A 15,482-nucleotide genomic window follows, 5' to 3' on the forward strand; every position below is an offset into this window, starting at 1 on the left:
CAATGGATTCTTTTGCACTTTTCCTCCTTATATTTTCCTTTATATGCTATTCAAGGCTTGTTGTTGTCATTGTTGTTGTTGGTTGCCTCCACTGATTGACTGGTCAAGGAGCAGTGAGTAAAATAGTGTGTTGCTCTTTCATGTGCCTCCCCCCCCCCACTAGTGAGGAGGGGGGAAAGCGAGATTCAGCAACAGAGTGTGGAGGGGAAAAATAGTGCCATTTACTATCCCGCAATTGCGGGCAGGACACTAAGTGCAATTAGGCACTCTGTGCGGAAATTGCCATATTTTCCTCCTGCGCCCATCCAGAAAATCTCACAAACCATTATTTTGCAGTTGCAGTTTTTTATTTTATTTTGCAAAGCTTTCCACATTCCATGAGGCTAGAACAGAACAGTTCTTATTGTCCTGAGCCATTTATTTTAAGGCAAGAAAATCAGTATCTAATCAAGAATGAATCTGGATAACACCACTATGATTCGCAATGATCGATTGTCATTTGATTGTCTTGAGTGAGCGCAGAGCAGATAGTAAAGAAGAACATAAGGCATCGTCATCGTGGTCCGGGGTCTTCACAAAAGTCGTGTCCCTTAGTTGCCCTATAATGTAAATGATAGCTATTAGTAGATAACACTCCCAATGAATCTGAGCTGAAGGCATTCATCACTGAGTACACAGTTTCATTTCTCTGCAAATATTGAGTAGGGCCATGTAAATCTAAGCTATTTTAAATCCCATTCAGCACAAGGAAATGTTTAACCTTAGCTGGTTCATGCACTATTGATTTCTTCACCATCTTCAGTTGCTTTCAGAGGAATGTGCCCAACCCCGTTGGTGTGGCACTTTTCGGAGATATGGTAAAAGTTCTGAGATCATAATGGATGGCAATAGGGATGTGTTCTTTTACAAAACCAGTATTTTTAATTTGGATTTTGGGACAAGCTTCAATACTAGCATTTGAAAAATACTAGCTTTTGAAAAAGAGCCATTACCCTATTAAGTTCCGGTTTGGGGGACCAATGAAACACTTCTTACACCGAATTCTAGGGGATTGATTGGCTGTTTTGACAAAGGATTATCATTGGCTGTATTTGGTTGTGATGTAACAATTGATTTTTGCTATATATTTCCTGTCATGTAAGAAGATCATAGTCTGACTAAGAGTGCTTGCACTCGAAAGCTCACGCCCTGAATAAATTATTGTTGCTCTTAAAGGTACTACTAGACTCTGATTTTATTGTGCTACTTCAGACCAACATGGCTACCCATTTGAATCTATTCTTAAAACTGGAGATGATTAGCTCTGAGTAAGTGCGTGTGTGGGGGGGGTTGATGTCCCAACAATAGGAAAAAGGCAGCCTGAGGGTTCTACCTGTTAAACGGTGACCAACTTGGACTGCATTTTTCTGTTGGTAGGAAAAACCCTTGATGAGAGAGGGCCCTGTGACTGCAAGGCTGTCCCCTGGGTACCAGCATTTGAAGGGCTGCCCAGGGCCTAGTCTGCACAAAATAGATAATGCATTTTCAGTGCACTTCAGAAGTAGATTTTCCTGTTCTGCACAGGAAAATCCAGCTGCCAAAGCACAGCATTATCCCAGCAGCCTGGGAATGAAAGTGCATTATCCTATGTGTGCAGAACGGGCCCAGGGAAGGCTGCATCCCAGCCCCTGAGACTGGCCTCACCCTTTTTTAAAGAGAGGGAATACCAGAAAAAAGGAACCTGTGGATATATCATTAAAAACTCTCTCTCTCTCTCTCTCTCTCTCTCTCTCTCTCTCTCTCTCTCTCTCTCTCTCTCTCTCTCTCTGTGTGTGTGTGTGTGTGTGTGTGTATATATATATATATATATATATATATATATATCTTTATTATATTTATATACCGCCCTCCATTAAGGCTCTAAGCAGGGCTAAAGGATGTTAAATAGCATAGGATTAAGAAGCACTAGAGGAGGATGAATTTCCCGTGTACCAGGATACATAGTGAGAAGGGAGAACGTGAGGTGAAATCTGATGGCCATCATGTAGTCCCTAGAGGAAGAATATTGTGAATCATGGAGAAAAACCACAAGGTGCTTCAAAGTAACATTACTTGCCTGATCTCCATTAGAATCAGAAATACCTCTTAAAGGTAAACGTATCCCCTGTGCAAGCAGCGGGTCATGTCCTCTAGCGTTTTCACGGCAGACTAAATACGGGGAGGTTTGCCAGTGCTTTCCCCAGTCATTACCGTTTACCCCCCAGCAAGCTGGGTACTCATTTTACCGAGCTCGGAAGGATGGAAGGCTGAGTCAACCTTGAGCTGGCTGCTGGGATTGAACTCCCAGCCTCATGGGCAGACCTTTCAGACTGCATGTCTGCTGCCTTACCACCCTGCGCCGCAAGAGGCTCTTTTAATACCTCTTAAAGTTACTTAAATTAATGGGATATTATTTCAGTGATCATATGGCACCAGGGGCCAATAACCTAACATCACCACTGGCCTGGGCCAGCCCCATATGGATACAGAAGGCCTGGCTCCTCTATGCCTATGGTGTGCCACCAAAGATATAATATGTCCCAGTCAGCTCCATGATGCTTTGCAGCACCATTGGTTCCTATGTGGATTTTTTTTGAATTACAGGGACCTTCCAGCATTTTTTTTTCAAAAACATTAAGTGTGGTGTGGTGGTGTCAGGTTGCAGAAACCTGGGGCAAGCAGGAGCCACCACTGCAACCTGTCTCCCATGGGGACACAGGAAATAGTAGAGTAGGTTGCTCTGCTCCCATTCAATGGAGACGTCACAAAAGGGGATCGCCGGTGCGGAATTGGCCTCTGTTTCTTTGCTTCCCTTTAGGAATTAGGAGTCTAGTTGTTTACAATCCTCTTCTGAACAGACATATTCCAAAAAGAAAAGTCTCTGAAAAAACTATGGCAAGGGCTGAAACCCTAACTGGCGATCCTGATTGCTCTACCAAGAGAAATCAGAAAGAACTACAAGAGAAAGCCCTCTTTTGGAGCAAAAGGGTGGCGGGAATGGCAGCTAAGGGGAGTCCGTGGCTTCATCTACTTACAACCCCTCCAGGTTGTGTGCATCTTTGTCCGGATTCAGAAATGCAAGACAAATAGGGTCCACCACTGAAACTTGTCCCCTTCAGGGACACAGGGCCTCAATGCACTAGCCATGATTCAACACATCATCGCCAGTGTGGAATTGGCCTCTGTATCTAATGGCTGTTGCGTGAGGAAAACCAAAACAGATTTAAAATACTCACAGGTCTCTGTGGCATCTCCTAGATATAATAAGAGGGAGAAAATGCATTAGTGGCAGCTTTAAACTGTAAACAGATACCAAGAAGCTACCTGATCTCAGTAAGCATTATTATTCTCTTGGTCTTCATTAGACGGGGAAATGAGGCTTATATTCATATGAAATTCATGGGAAAATAATTCAGTAGAACACAATCCAGTTCATATAAAGCATTAGTAACCATATTTTAAATATTCTGTAACATCACCACATAGAACGTGCATTAGCTGATGAAGCTTTCCCCAACTTTCCCAAACCAACAATTCCTAGTGATATTCTCAGAATGAGAATTTCAGGATATAAACCCCGCCCCATCTATATGCCTTTTTCTGAAGGAAGATCATACACCTCCATGGACCTTCTCTTAGCCCTTCCATGGAAAATTCTTCCTTTCAACTTTATTTCTCCTGGGAATACAACAGTCTGTCCAATTCCACACAAGGGGAGAAAGCCGGGCAGTTAATCATATGGCTTAAGGGCTAATCCCCACTTCCTCATATAGTATATACTGACCTGGCCCTCACCCAGGCATGGATCAGTTTAGGGCTCCAGTGCCCTGTCTTAATGGAACAGGGATATTATCTGTGTTCCCTTTGTCAAAGTGGGCAGCAGAGTTGGACATGCTGGTCCAGGCCCATGTGGAAAGAGAAGGCCTGGATCTTCCCTTGCTACCATGTGCTACTGCAAGCAAAATATGCCCCAGTCAGCTCTGTAAAGCTTCGTAGCACCACAGGCTCCAATGTGGCATATTATTCTTTGCAAGAAGGTGGGATTACATTGTAACGCAATACGAACGTCAAGCATTTCTTTTAAAAAACCCTCCGGGTTGTGTGCGTCTTTGTCCGGATTCAGAAACGCAAGGCAAATAGGGTCCACCTGTCCCCTTCAGGGACACAGTGCCTCAATGCACTAGCCTTGATCCAACGCATCATCGCCAGTGCAAAATTGGCCTCTGTCTCTTTGCCCCCCCTTAAGGAATTTAGTTCATTTGCTATCATCTTCTGAACAGAGATATTGAGAAAGGAATAATATCAGAAATAAATTTATGGCAAGGGTTGAGACCCCAAAAGACTGCTCTGCTCTACCAAGAGAAATGAAAAACAAGTATAAAAGACAACCCTCCTTGGAAAAAGGGGAGGAATAATGGCTAAGAGGAATCCATGTTTTTTCTATTTAAAGTGTAATGGCTGTTGCGTAGCATTTGGTTAAGGAGCTCTTGAGAATTATGTGACTGGACTGTGTAGAGTGAGAAGTGCAAAACTAGGTAATATCTGACGGGCATCATTTAGCCCCCAAAGAGAATAATATATTCATATGAAATTATTGGGAATATAATTTATTAGAACACAATAAATTTCATATAAACCATTAGTAACCATGTTGTAAATATTCTGTAACACCACCACATAGAACATGAATTAGCTGATGAAGCTTTCCCCAGCTTTTCCAAACCAACAATTCCTAGTGATATTCTCAGAATGAGAATTTCAGGATATAAACACCGCCCCATCTATATGCCTTTTTCTGAAGGAAGATCATGCACCTCCATGGACCTTCTCTTAGGCCTTCCATGGAAAATTCTTGTCATTAAGAGAAACTCTCTTAATTCCTCTCAACTTTATTTCTCCTGGGAATATAACAGTCTATCCAATTCCACACAAGGGGGAAAGGCTGGGCGGGTGATCGTATCGCTGTGGACTAATCCCCACTTCCTCATAAAGTCTATGGTGACCTGGCCCTCTCCCATCCATGTATTAGTTTAGGACTCGAGTGTCCTGTCTTAATGGAACAGGGATATTATCTGTGTTCCCTTTGCCAAAGTGGGCAGCAGCATTGGCCAATATGGAAAGAGAAAGCCTGGATCCTTCCTCACTACCATGTACTACCGCAAGCAAAATATGCGCCAGTCAGCTCTGTGAAGCTTCGTAGCACCACAGGCTCCAATGGCATATTATCCTTTACAAGGAGGTGGGATTACATTGTGATGCAATACCAACGTCAAGCATATTTTGAAAAAAACCCTCCGGATTGTGTGCATGATTGTCAGAAACGCGAGGTAAATAGGCTCCACCACTGAAACCTGTCCCCTTCAGGGACACAGTGCCTCAATGCACTAGCCAAGATCCAGTGCATCATCCCCAGTGCAGAATTGGCCTCTGTTTTTCCTGGAAATACAGCAGTCTGTCCAATTCCAAACAAGGGGAAAAGGCTGGGTGGGTGATCATATGGCAGGATCATACATCCTCATAACATCAACACCATCCTGTCCCTCTTACAGGCATGGATCAGTTTAGGGCTCCAGTGTCCCTTCTTATGGGTACAGGGATATTATCTGTGTTCCCTTTGTCAAAGTGGGCAGCAGCGTCGGCCCATGTGGAAAGAGAAGACCTGGATCCTCACTTGGTTGCCGTGCCGGGAAGGTTTGCCGTCGTCGGGGATGGGGCGGGTTGGGAGGCGCTTTGCGCCTCCTGGTTGGTGTTTGCCGGGCCAAACAGCCAATCAGTAGCCAGGCACAGCGCGGCTGCTGATTGGCATTTTGGAGCTGGACTTACAAGCGGAGGGCCCAATCGGTAGGCGCTTCACGCCTCCCGATTGGGCCCTCCCTTTGTCAGTCCAGGGGAAGGGGCCAATGGGCACCCTTCCTCATCCCGGACCGGGCCTGCGGTCAGGGCCCTTACTGTATTAACTGCGGAGCGATTAAAGATGTTAATTAAAAAATCTGTTAATTCCTCTGGACCCAATTTCTTCCTGGAATATCACAGACTGCGTCTTTGCCTCCCTGTAGGACTTTGGAGTATTTTTCTTTGTGATCATCTTCTTAACAGGAATAATCAAATGGGCAAAGTGTCTGAAATGAAACTATGACAAGGGCTGAGGCCCCAACAGGCTGCACCAATTGCTTTACCAAGAGAAATGAAAAAGGAATAGAAGAGGCAGCCACCATTTGAAATGGAGGGAAGGGGGGGCTAGCAGCTAGGAAGAGTCAGTGACTTTTTCTATTAAAAGCGTAATGGATTTTAAGTAGCATTGTGATCTCTTGAGGAAGATGAGGCTGTAACGTGTAAGATAAATGGTGAGAAGTAAGTAGGCTAGTTTTTTTTTTTCAATTGCATATAAAAATGTCACATTGCATTTAAAGTGTAAAAGTTATTGTGTAGCATTAAGAAGCACGTGAGGAGGGTGGGGCTGTCCTATGAGCAGTGAGAATAGCAACACTAGCTGAAAATTGAGGGGCATCATCTAGTCCTCAGAGAGAAAAAAACATTAAGAATCATAGAGAAAAAGCACCAAGGATTTAAAATACTCACTTTTGGTGGTGATGGAGGTTTCTGTATTTAATGAGAGGGGGGAAATGCATTAGAGGCTGATTTATTATAAAGACGGACTTTTAAAATCTACCTACTCCCAGGATGTGTTATTGTTTCCCTCAATTAAGTTCAGCTCAATGCTATTTATGTTAACCCTGTATAATAATTTCTTATATTTTCTGAGTGACCACCACATGGTACAGGATTTAGCTGATGAACCACTGATATCTGCTCAGCATGAGAACTGCATGATGCCGACCCGCCCTTCCCCATGTGCCATTAGCTCAGTACAAATCATCAACCTCCATCTCTGTCCATCTCTGTCCTTCTTTGGAATATACTAGATGTTAATTAAAAATCCATTAATTCTCCTGGACCTAATTTCTTCCTGGAATACCTTAAATATTCTGGTATTTCTGTGACAACAATATGTATATTTATCTGACAAGACTATTCCCTGCTTCCCTAATCTAAACCACAGATTCCTAGTGATAATCTCAGCACAAAAGTTTCAGGATATTTATCAAATCCACTTTGATATGCATTTCCCTGAAGACAAATCATTCACCTTCATGTACATTTTCTTTGTCCTTCCATGGAAAATTCTTGTCATTAAGAGAAACTCTCATAATTCCAATAAAATACATTTCTCCCGGGACTACAACAGTCTTTCCAACACATAGAGAGGGATTTAGCTGGTGAAGCTTTCTCCAGGTTTCCCAGTCCAAATCACCCATTCCTAGTGATAATCTCAGCAAGAGAATTTCAGGATATATATGCCCCCATCTGTATGCCTTTTTCTGAAAGAAGATCATCCACCTCCTTGGACCGTCTCTTTGGACCGTCTCCTTGGACCGTCTCTTTGTCCTTCCATGGAATATACTTGTCATTAACAGAAACTGTTTTAATTCCTCTTGAGTTTATTTCTCCCAGGAATACAACAGTCTGTCCAATCCCACATTAGGGGAATAGGCCTGGTGGGTGATCATATGGCAGGGGGCCTATTCACCACTTCCTCATAACATCAACGCCGGCCTGGCCCTCTCCCAAGCATGGCTCGGTTTAGGGATCCAGTGCTCCAGATTAAGGGAACAGGGATATTTTCTGTGTTCCCTTTGTCACCGTCAGCCGCAGCATTGGCCATGCCAGACCATGCCCATGTGGAAACAGAAGGCCTGGCTCCTCCCTGCCTATAGTGTGCCACCACAGAAAACACATGCCCCAGTCAGCTCTGTGAACCTTCGCAGGACTGTGGGTCCCAATCTGGCATTTTTTTATATGCAGGGAGGTTGAGATTACATTGTAACGCAATTCCAATTTCCAGCATTTAAAAAAAAAATCAATGTTTGGGGCGCATCGTTGTCAGAATTCAAATAACCAGGGCAAATAGAGTTCACCACCGTAACCTGTCCCCTGTGAGGACACATGGCCTCAATGCACTAGCTCTGTTCCGGAGCATCATCTCAAGTGAATTGGACAGCTGTGTTTATATACCTTATTATTATTCTATTTTGTATTGTTTTTTTTAAGATTATTTAATTCCCGGTTTTAATGGATATTTTTGTATCATCTTGTGCTGGTCTATGACTGTAATAAAACTAACTAACTAACTAACTAACTAACTAACTAACTAACTAACCAGTGCGGGATCATCCTCTGTGTCTTGGCCTCCCTTTAATAATTTACAGCCTGCTTATTTGCTATCCTCTTGACCCATTATACACGGAGTGGAAGGTCTGCATTCGGGGTGGAATGGCGGCAGCTAAAATCACCAATTATGCACACTGCAGGCAGCAACCAGGCGCAGCGTCAACATATGTCGCCGAAAAAGCCGCGTTAGCGAGATGTGGAAGAAAGTGGAGCTTTCCGGGACCAGGGCACAACCAGAAGTGGCTCCGGAGTAGCTGCGTGCATAATCGGATACTCTGGGTTTTGCGGAAGTTGCGTTCCGTCCCATGCATAAGCGGTTTGCTTCGCTTCTTCCTCCTCCACGTTCTCCATGCTGCCGTTTCAGCGGCCGTGCATAATAGGCCTTCTGAACAGAGTAATTAAAAAGGAACGGTGTCTGAAATGAAACTATGGCAAGGTCTGAGACTCCAACAGACTGCACTCATTGCTCTACTAAGAGAAATGAAAAAGAAGAAATGAGAGAGAGACCTCTTTTGAAAAGGTGGGAGTGGGAACGGCAGCTAAGAGGAGTGCGTAGCCTCATCTATTAAAAGTGTAAAGGTTATTGCGTAGCATCCAATGCGAGGACCAGAAAGTGAAATTATAACAGATGATAAAGAGAGGGCTGAACAGCTTAGCTCCTATTTCTCCTGAGTCTTCTCTTGTGAGGGAAATAGTGCTTAATGTGGCAAAAACCTATCAGGGGGGATGGGAATGGTGGCCTAGGATCTGTGTGGGGCCAGTCCATAAACACCTAGTTTCTTTAAATGATACAAAGTCTTCTGGGCCAGATGAATTGCATCCAAAGGCACTAAAAAAACTTGCAGATTTAATCTCTGAACCTCTGTCCATTATTTTTGACATTTCTTGGAGAACAGGTGAGGTACCAGATAATTGGAGGCAGGCAAATGTTGTCCCCATCTTCAAGAAAGGGAAAAGGAGGATCCGGGTAACTATTGACCCGTCAGCTTGACATCTGTAGCTGGAAAAAATTTGGAACAAATAATCAAACGCTCGGTCCTTGAGCAGCTGAAACTGAGAGCTGTGATTTCTAAGATTCAGCATGGGTTGCGCAATACAAGTCATGTCAGACCAATCTTTGAGAAAGTGATCAGGGGAATGCCGTGGATATAGTTTATCTGGATTAAGTTAAGAAGTGCTTGAGAAAGATGGGGCTGTCCTATGAACAGTGAGAAATGCAACGCTATTTGAAAACTGAGGGGCATCATCTAGTCCCCAGCGAGGAAAACATTACGAATCATAAAGCATAACCACAAAAGATTTTAAATACTCATTGATACTGGTGGTGGTGAGGCCTATATTTAATGAAGGGGGGGGGATGCATTAGTGGCTGATTTGTTCTAAAGACGGATTTTTTAAATCTACTTACTCCCAGGAAGTTTTATTATTTCCCTGGTCTGTGCACTGCTGCACTGAGGATGCTGCACTCAATCAGAGACCGGCTCACAAATGGGCTCACAGGGTGCCAAAGCCAGGCAGGCAGTTTGGACAAATGAGATCACTGGGGGCAAGGAATCTGCCCTCCTGGCAGGGAGATGATGGATCCCTGGGCACCCCTAGAACCAAACGTTTAACAGCCTCATGCCAGGAGGCCAGCCCACTGTAGGGTAGACTACAAACATACAAACAAATGTTTGTAGACTCCAAACATTTAAATCCATTACAAACACACCCCAAAGAACAAAATATGAATCATGGAGCTAAAACACAAAGGATTTAAAATGCTCACAGATCTGGAAGTGACTAAATGTAATGAGAGGGGGGGAAATGCATTAGTTTCTGTATTTCCCAAAGTGACTTTTGAAGAGCAGGAAGCAGAACGCATGAGTTTAAAGGGACTCCAAACATTTAAATCCATTACAAATACACCACAAAGAACAAAATATGAAGCATGCAGCTAAAACACAAAGGATTTAAAATACTCACAGGTGCACTTGGAGGTTGCTAAATTTAATGAAAGGGGAAAATTGCATTAGTTTCTGTATTTCCCAAAGTGACTTTTGAAGAGCAGGAAGCAGAACGCATGAGTTTAAAGCGACTCCAAACATTTAAATCCATTACAAATACACCACAAAGAACAAAATATGAAGCATGCAGCTAAAACACAAAGGATTTAAAATACTCACAGGTGCACGTGGAGGTTGCTAAATTTAATGAAAGGGGAAAATTGCATTAGTTTCTGTATTTCCCAAAGTGACTTTTGAAGAGCAGGAAGCAGAACGCATGAGTTTAAAGGGACTCCAAACATTTAAATCCATTACAAATACACCACAAAGAACAAAATATGAAGCATGCAGCTAAAACACAAAGGATTTAAAATACTCACAGGTGGACTTGGAGGTTGCTAAATTTAATGAAAGGGGAAAATTGCATTAGTTTCTGTATTTCCCAAAGTGACTTTTGAAGAGCAGGAAGCAGAACGCATGAGTTTAAAGGGACTCCAAACATTTAAATCCATTACAAATACACCACAAAGAACAAAATATGAAGCATGCAGCTAAAACACAAAGGATTTAAAATACTCACAGGTGCACTTGGAGGTTGCTAAATTTAATGAAAGGGGAAAATTGCATTAGTTTCTGTATTTCCCAAAGTGACTTTTGAAGAGCAGGAAGCAGAACGCATGAGTTTAAAGGGACTCCAAACATTTAAATCCATTACAAATACACCACAAAGAACAAAATATGAAGCATGCAGCTAAAACACAAAGGATTTAAAATACTCACAGGTGGACTTGGAGCTTGCTAAATTTAATGAAAGGGGGAAATTGCATTAGTTTCTGTATTTCCCAAAGTGACAGCCCTATCCACAAAACAGATATTTAAGACAATACCTGCACTTTTAATTCAGTTAAGTTTTAAAAATGTTCATAAAGACTGTTAGTAAATATATTTAGTTTAGCATCTCTAGCATCATTTCCCAGGTGTGTATTAGGAGCAGAAATAGCTCCTTGTTATTCACAAGTAAATAACGAAATGCATCTTAATTGAAATCATTGGAAAACTGAATATCTCTGAGAATCTTAATAAACTTTAATGGAACTTATCATGTACAGTTCAAAGCAAAAGGGGAGGGGGCTTACCGATTCACTGTCCTGTGGACAAAGGAGAAAGACAAGGAGCACAGCAGCAAGAATGTGAAGTTTCATCTTGGCTTCTCTTGGGTAGTTTCAAAGATGAAGTCACTGGGGTGAGAAAAGAAGACTTTCCTCAGCTGTATTTATACCATGTCTCCCTCCTTGAGTTTCAAGGTTGGACGATAAAATACAATGCCACCGTGATCAAGGGTACCCTTACGATTGCCAATCAGGAAAGGTTAAACGTCATCCTGTGAAGGATAAATATTAATTGGAAAAACCAGAAGTCACCTTGATGCCAAGAGTCAGTGGCACTATTTTTTATAAGCATATGCAAACAATATGCCAGAGCAAAAGACAGGCAAAAGTAACAGTTCCCCTTTACAGAAATTTTGAGGACTATCACATGAGAGCTGAATTGAACTCGGTGGAGGGGAACTTCAAGGACATTTTCAGTACTGCTTTCATGCACAATTAGCACAACGTATGTAAAAGGAACTGTGTTCTTTATAGATAACCCAACACTAGAAAGAAGGTGAAAGTAAATGAAAAGTTTTCTAAGATTTGGGACAATCACAGCCCAGATCAGAACACTGACACTGCATGGCCCCGAATAAGCTGGGGATGCCTGTGGGCACTGTGGTGCGTCGGCCAACAAAGGATGTGGCTGTGGCTGTGGGTAGGCCCGTGAACATGTGCACCAGGTACCTATTTAAGGCACCACACATGGGCGCACACGTGGGCACCTATTTAAGGCACCACATGCTACCTCCACTTGCTGGAGTCACAGGAGCAGCATTGTTCCAGAGCAGCTGTAGAGAAAGGCAAGCAGAGACCACAAGAGGTTCAAGAAACCAAAGTATGAAGGGCCATTTTCCAACTGGCTTCGGGGTTTCATGGAAATCATGGCCTCAATCATGGAAACCTACCCAGAAAACAGGTGGCACATATGCCGACACTTGTCCCATGTCCTAGAGGCCACAGAGCTGGCAGGGGACAAGGTGGCCATTGAGCATGACTGGAAGTTTGGGGCGCTGGCATCCTACCACACATTCTGTCAGATGTCTATCTAGCCTCCGCTTAAAAACCTCCAAAGAAGGAGAACCCACCACCTCCCAAGGAAGCCTGTTTCACTGAGGAACTGTTCTGTCAGGAACTTCTTCTGGATGTTTAATTTTGAATTCATTTTGAATTAAGTTCTTTTGAATTAATTTCAACCCATTGGTTCTGGTCTGACTCTGTGGGGCAGAAAAAAAAACAAAAAAAAAGTTCTCTATCTTCTATATGGCCCATTATGCACGGCCGCCGAAACGGCGATTTCGGGTCACATGGAAAACGCGGAGGGGGAAGACGCGACGCATACCGGTTATGCACGGGGCGGGGCGCGACGGCGGCAAAACCCGGAGCGGCGGGAGTCGAGGCGCCGATGCGGCGTCAAAGAGCGAGGCGAGGGCGGCGCTGCGCCGGGAAGCGCCCGCTGCGCTGGAGGTCAAGGGCTGGAAGGGCGGAAGCAACCTGCGCAGGCGCAGTCCTGCCGGTTGTAACGGTCAGGGAGGGGAGGGAGGGAGCGCTGTGGCTGTGAGGTGCAGTACCGAGATGGAGTCCAGGGCAGCGGCGGCGGCAGCTGTACAGGCCCTAATGGTGGCCACATCCACGTCCAGCCGGCAACAGCATCGCCGGCGATGGCAGCGGAGGGGGCACCGAGCCAAGGAGGCATGGCACAGGTCGGGCCTCTGGTGGGGTGCCTCACTGTCCTGGAGGCGAGCTGCCAGCCGCCGGTGGCACGCTCTGTCCGGAGTGCGCTTCCCGAGGGTCCGCTGGGCCGAGCGGCGCAACCGAGACTGGTGGGAGAACTATGTGACAACCGAGACTGGTGGGAGAACTATGTGACAGCCAGCTGGAGTGACGACCACTGGATCGATAACTTCCGCATGACGCGGAGCACATTCCAGGAGCTTGTGGCAGCCCTACAGAGCCAACTGGAGAGACAAGCCACCAACATGAGGCTGCCCATCCCCGTAGAGAAAAGGGTAGCCATTGCCCTATGGTACCTAGCGACAGGGGACACGTATCGGGACGTCGCCCACCAGTTCGGCATTGGGGTGGCCACTGCAGGGGAGATCATATGGGAGGTGTGTCTGGCGATGGAGGCGGAGCTCTACCAGATGGTAGTGTGCCTGGGAGACAGGGTCGGCGAGGTAGGCACAAAGGGCGCGGCAGATGGGCGGGCAGTGGAACGGGACAGTAGCAGGAAACCCTAATACCCCTGTCATCTACAGATAATGGATGGTTTCGGACGCCTAGGGTTCCCCCACTGCATCGGGGCCGTCGATGGCTGCCACATCCCCATCCGTGCACCCGGGAGGCGTTACGATGAATATGGAAACAGGAAGGGCTTCTGTTCCGTCATTCTCCAGGGGACAGTAGACCACAGTGGTCGGTTCATCGATGCAGAGGCAGGCTGGGGTGGCCGGCGGAACGACGCCTTCGTCTTCCAGCAGTCCAACCTGCGCGCCGCCATGGACGCTGGGGCTTACGTCCCAGGGAACCCTACCGTCACGATGCAGGGCGTCCGCGTGCCATCCCTGATAGTAGCAGATGGGGCATACCCCCAATGGCGGTGTCTCATGAAACCATACGCCCCCCCGCGGGACGCGGTGGAGGCGTACTTCAATGGCCGTCTGTGCCGTGCACGCAACGTTGTGGAACGGGCGTTCGGCCGGCTGAAAGCGCGCTGGCGATGCCTGCTGTCATGCCTGCAGGCCGCCATCGCCAACGTCACCCCGGTGATCATAGCCTGCGTCATCCTCCACAACATCTGCGAGGCACATGGCCACGAACTCCGTCTGGAAATGCCCCCGAGGGAGACCATTGAGGTCGAGGAGGAGGGGCTGCCTACTCGCCGGGATCGCTTGCGCACACGGCAGCTGGGTCAACGCGTCAGGGATGCCGTGGCGGCATACATCTTCGAGCGGAGGCCGCGGAGGGGTGCCCGGTGAATGACGACAGCGAATGACAGGTGAAGTGAAGGGCCGACCCACTGTCGGGAGGGCAATTTATTAGATTTGGGTGGCGCGCCGCTTACATCCGTCATTGTCCCCGCCCTGCCCGCGCCCCCCGCCGGCCGCCCATGCCAGCAGCCCTCCCGCGCCCCCTTCCCCGGCGCCGCGCGGGGGGATCCTCGGCAGCACCCTCCCCCTCCCCCTCCCCCTCCCCCTCCCCCTCCCCCTCCCCCTCCCCCTCCCCCTCCCCCTCCCCCTCCCCCTCCCCCTCCCCCTCCCCCTCCCCCTCCCCCTCCCCCTCCCCCTCCCCCTCCCCCTCCTCTGCCCCCTGTGCTATGGCGAGCGGGGCCTCCACAGGCACCGCGACGGGAGCCGCAGCGGGTGACCCGCCCAGTGGGTTGTCGCCGGCGGCAGGAGGCTCGGCGCCCAGGGGTGCCATCTGCTCTAGGGCCGTGGTGATGCGTTCCAGAGCCGCAGCTGCTGTTGCGAGGGAGGCGGCAGGACCGGCCATGATTTCTCGCTGCAGGACCTTGAACTCTTCCCACTCCTGCCGTTCCCGCGCTTCCCCCGCCCTTCCGAGCTCCAGGAGGGCAGTCTCAAACCGGCGGCGCTCAGCCAGCTCCTCTTGCCCCTGCTCCAAAAGGCGTTCCCCGACCGTGGTCAGGAGCGCCACGCGGCGCCGCCGCCTCCGCTCTCGTTGCAGTCGCTCCTCGGCTGAGAGCGCCCCGAGGTCCAAGGCCGGTCCCTCCCCGTCGTCCGCGCCGTCGCCATCCCCACCGCCGTCACCTGCAGGCAGGGAGGGAGGGTTGGGGTGCTGGCCAACACCTGTCCCGTCGTCCCCCCTCCCTGGGACCCTGCGTCAGCCTACGCACCTGCAGAGTCGTCCCCCTGGCGTTCAGGATCAGAGGCGGCGTCTGGGGATGGTGGGCTCCTGGCCGCCTCCTCCCCCCACGGTGCACCTGCGGGCAACAGAACGGGATGCGGCGTGGGCCGGCCCAGTATGCCGCCAGTGCCCCCTGGCACCTGGGAGCCGGGCCAGTGTCTGGCAGTGGCCGCGGACCCCACTCTACCCATTCCCCCTTCGCGTGGCATCCCCCCCCGTACCCGTGGTGTCCTGG

General features: G+C 47.5%; 1 protein-coding gene and 1 long non-coding RNA gene across 2 annotated transcripts; one reads left to right on the forward strand and one right to left on the reverse strand.

Annotated features, from left to right (window-relative positions):
• Nucleotides 1-359: 359 nt before the first annotated feature.
• Nucleotides 360-10,230, reverse strand: LOC143838912 (uncharacterized). The gene is made up of 4 exons (XR_013231472.1): nucleotides 10,213-10,230; nucleotides 6,598-6,618; nucleotides 3,255-3,272; nucleotides 360-599 (listed from the first exon to the last, which is right to left on the reverse strand). It is a non-coding gene; the product is annotated as an uncharacterized LOC143838912 (long non-coding RNA).
• A 3,132-nt stretch (nucleotides 10,231-13,362) lies between these two features.
• On the forward strand, nucleotides 13,363-14,361 carry LOC143838823 (uncharacterized). The gene is made up of 2 exons (XM_077340730.1): nucleotides 13,363-13,560; nucleotides 13,642-14,361. The coding sequence occupies exons 1-2, from the start codon at nucleotides 13,363-13,365 to the stop codon at nucleotides 14,359-14,361; spliced, it is 918 nt and encodes a 305-aa protein (XP_077196845.1).
• Nucleotides 14,362-15,482: the final 1,121 nt, after the last annotated feature.

The sequence above is a fragment of the Paroedura picta genome, chromosome 5 (genome assembly GCF_049243985.1).
Source record: "Paroedura picta isolate Pp20150507F chromosome 5, Ppicta_v3.0, whole genome shotgun sequence".
Classification (NCBI taxonomy): domain Eukaryota; kingdom Metazoa; phylum Chordata; class Lepidosauria; order Squamata; family Gekkonidae; genus Paroedura; species Paroedura picta.

Coding starts and splice junctions, on each gene's coding strand:
- LOC143838823 (XM_077340730.1), top strand. CDS start 13,363: ATGAGGCTGCCCATCCCCGTAGAGAAAAGGGTAGCCATTGCCCTATGG. Junction 13,561..13,641: donor TGGGAGACAGGGTCGGCGAG/GTAGGCACAAAG, acceptor TGTCATCTACAG/ATAATGGATGGTTTCGGACG.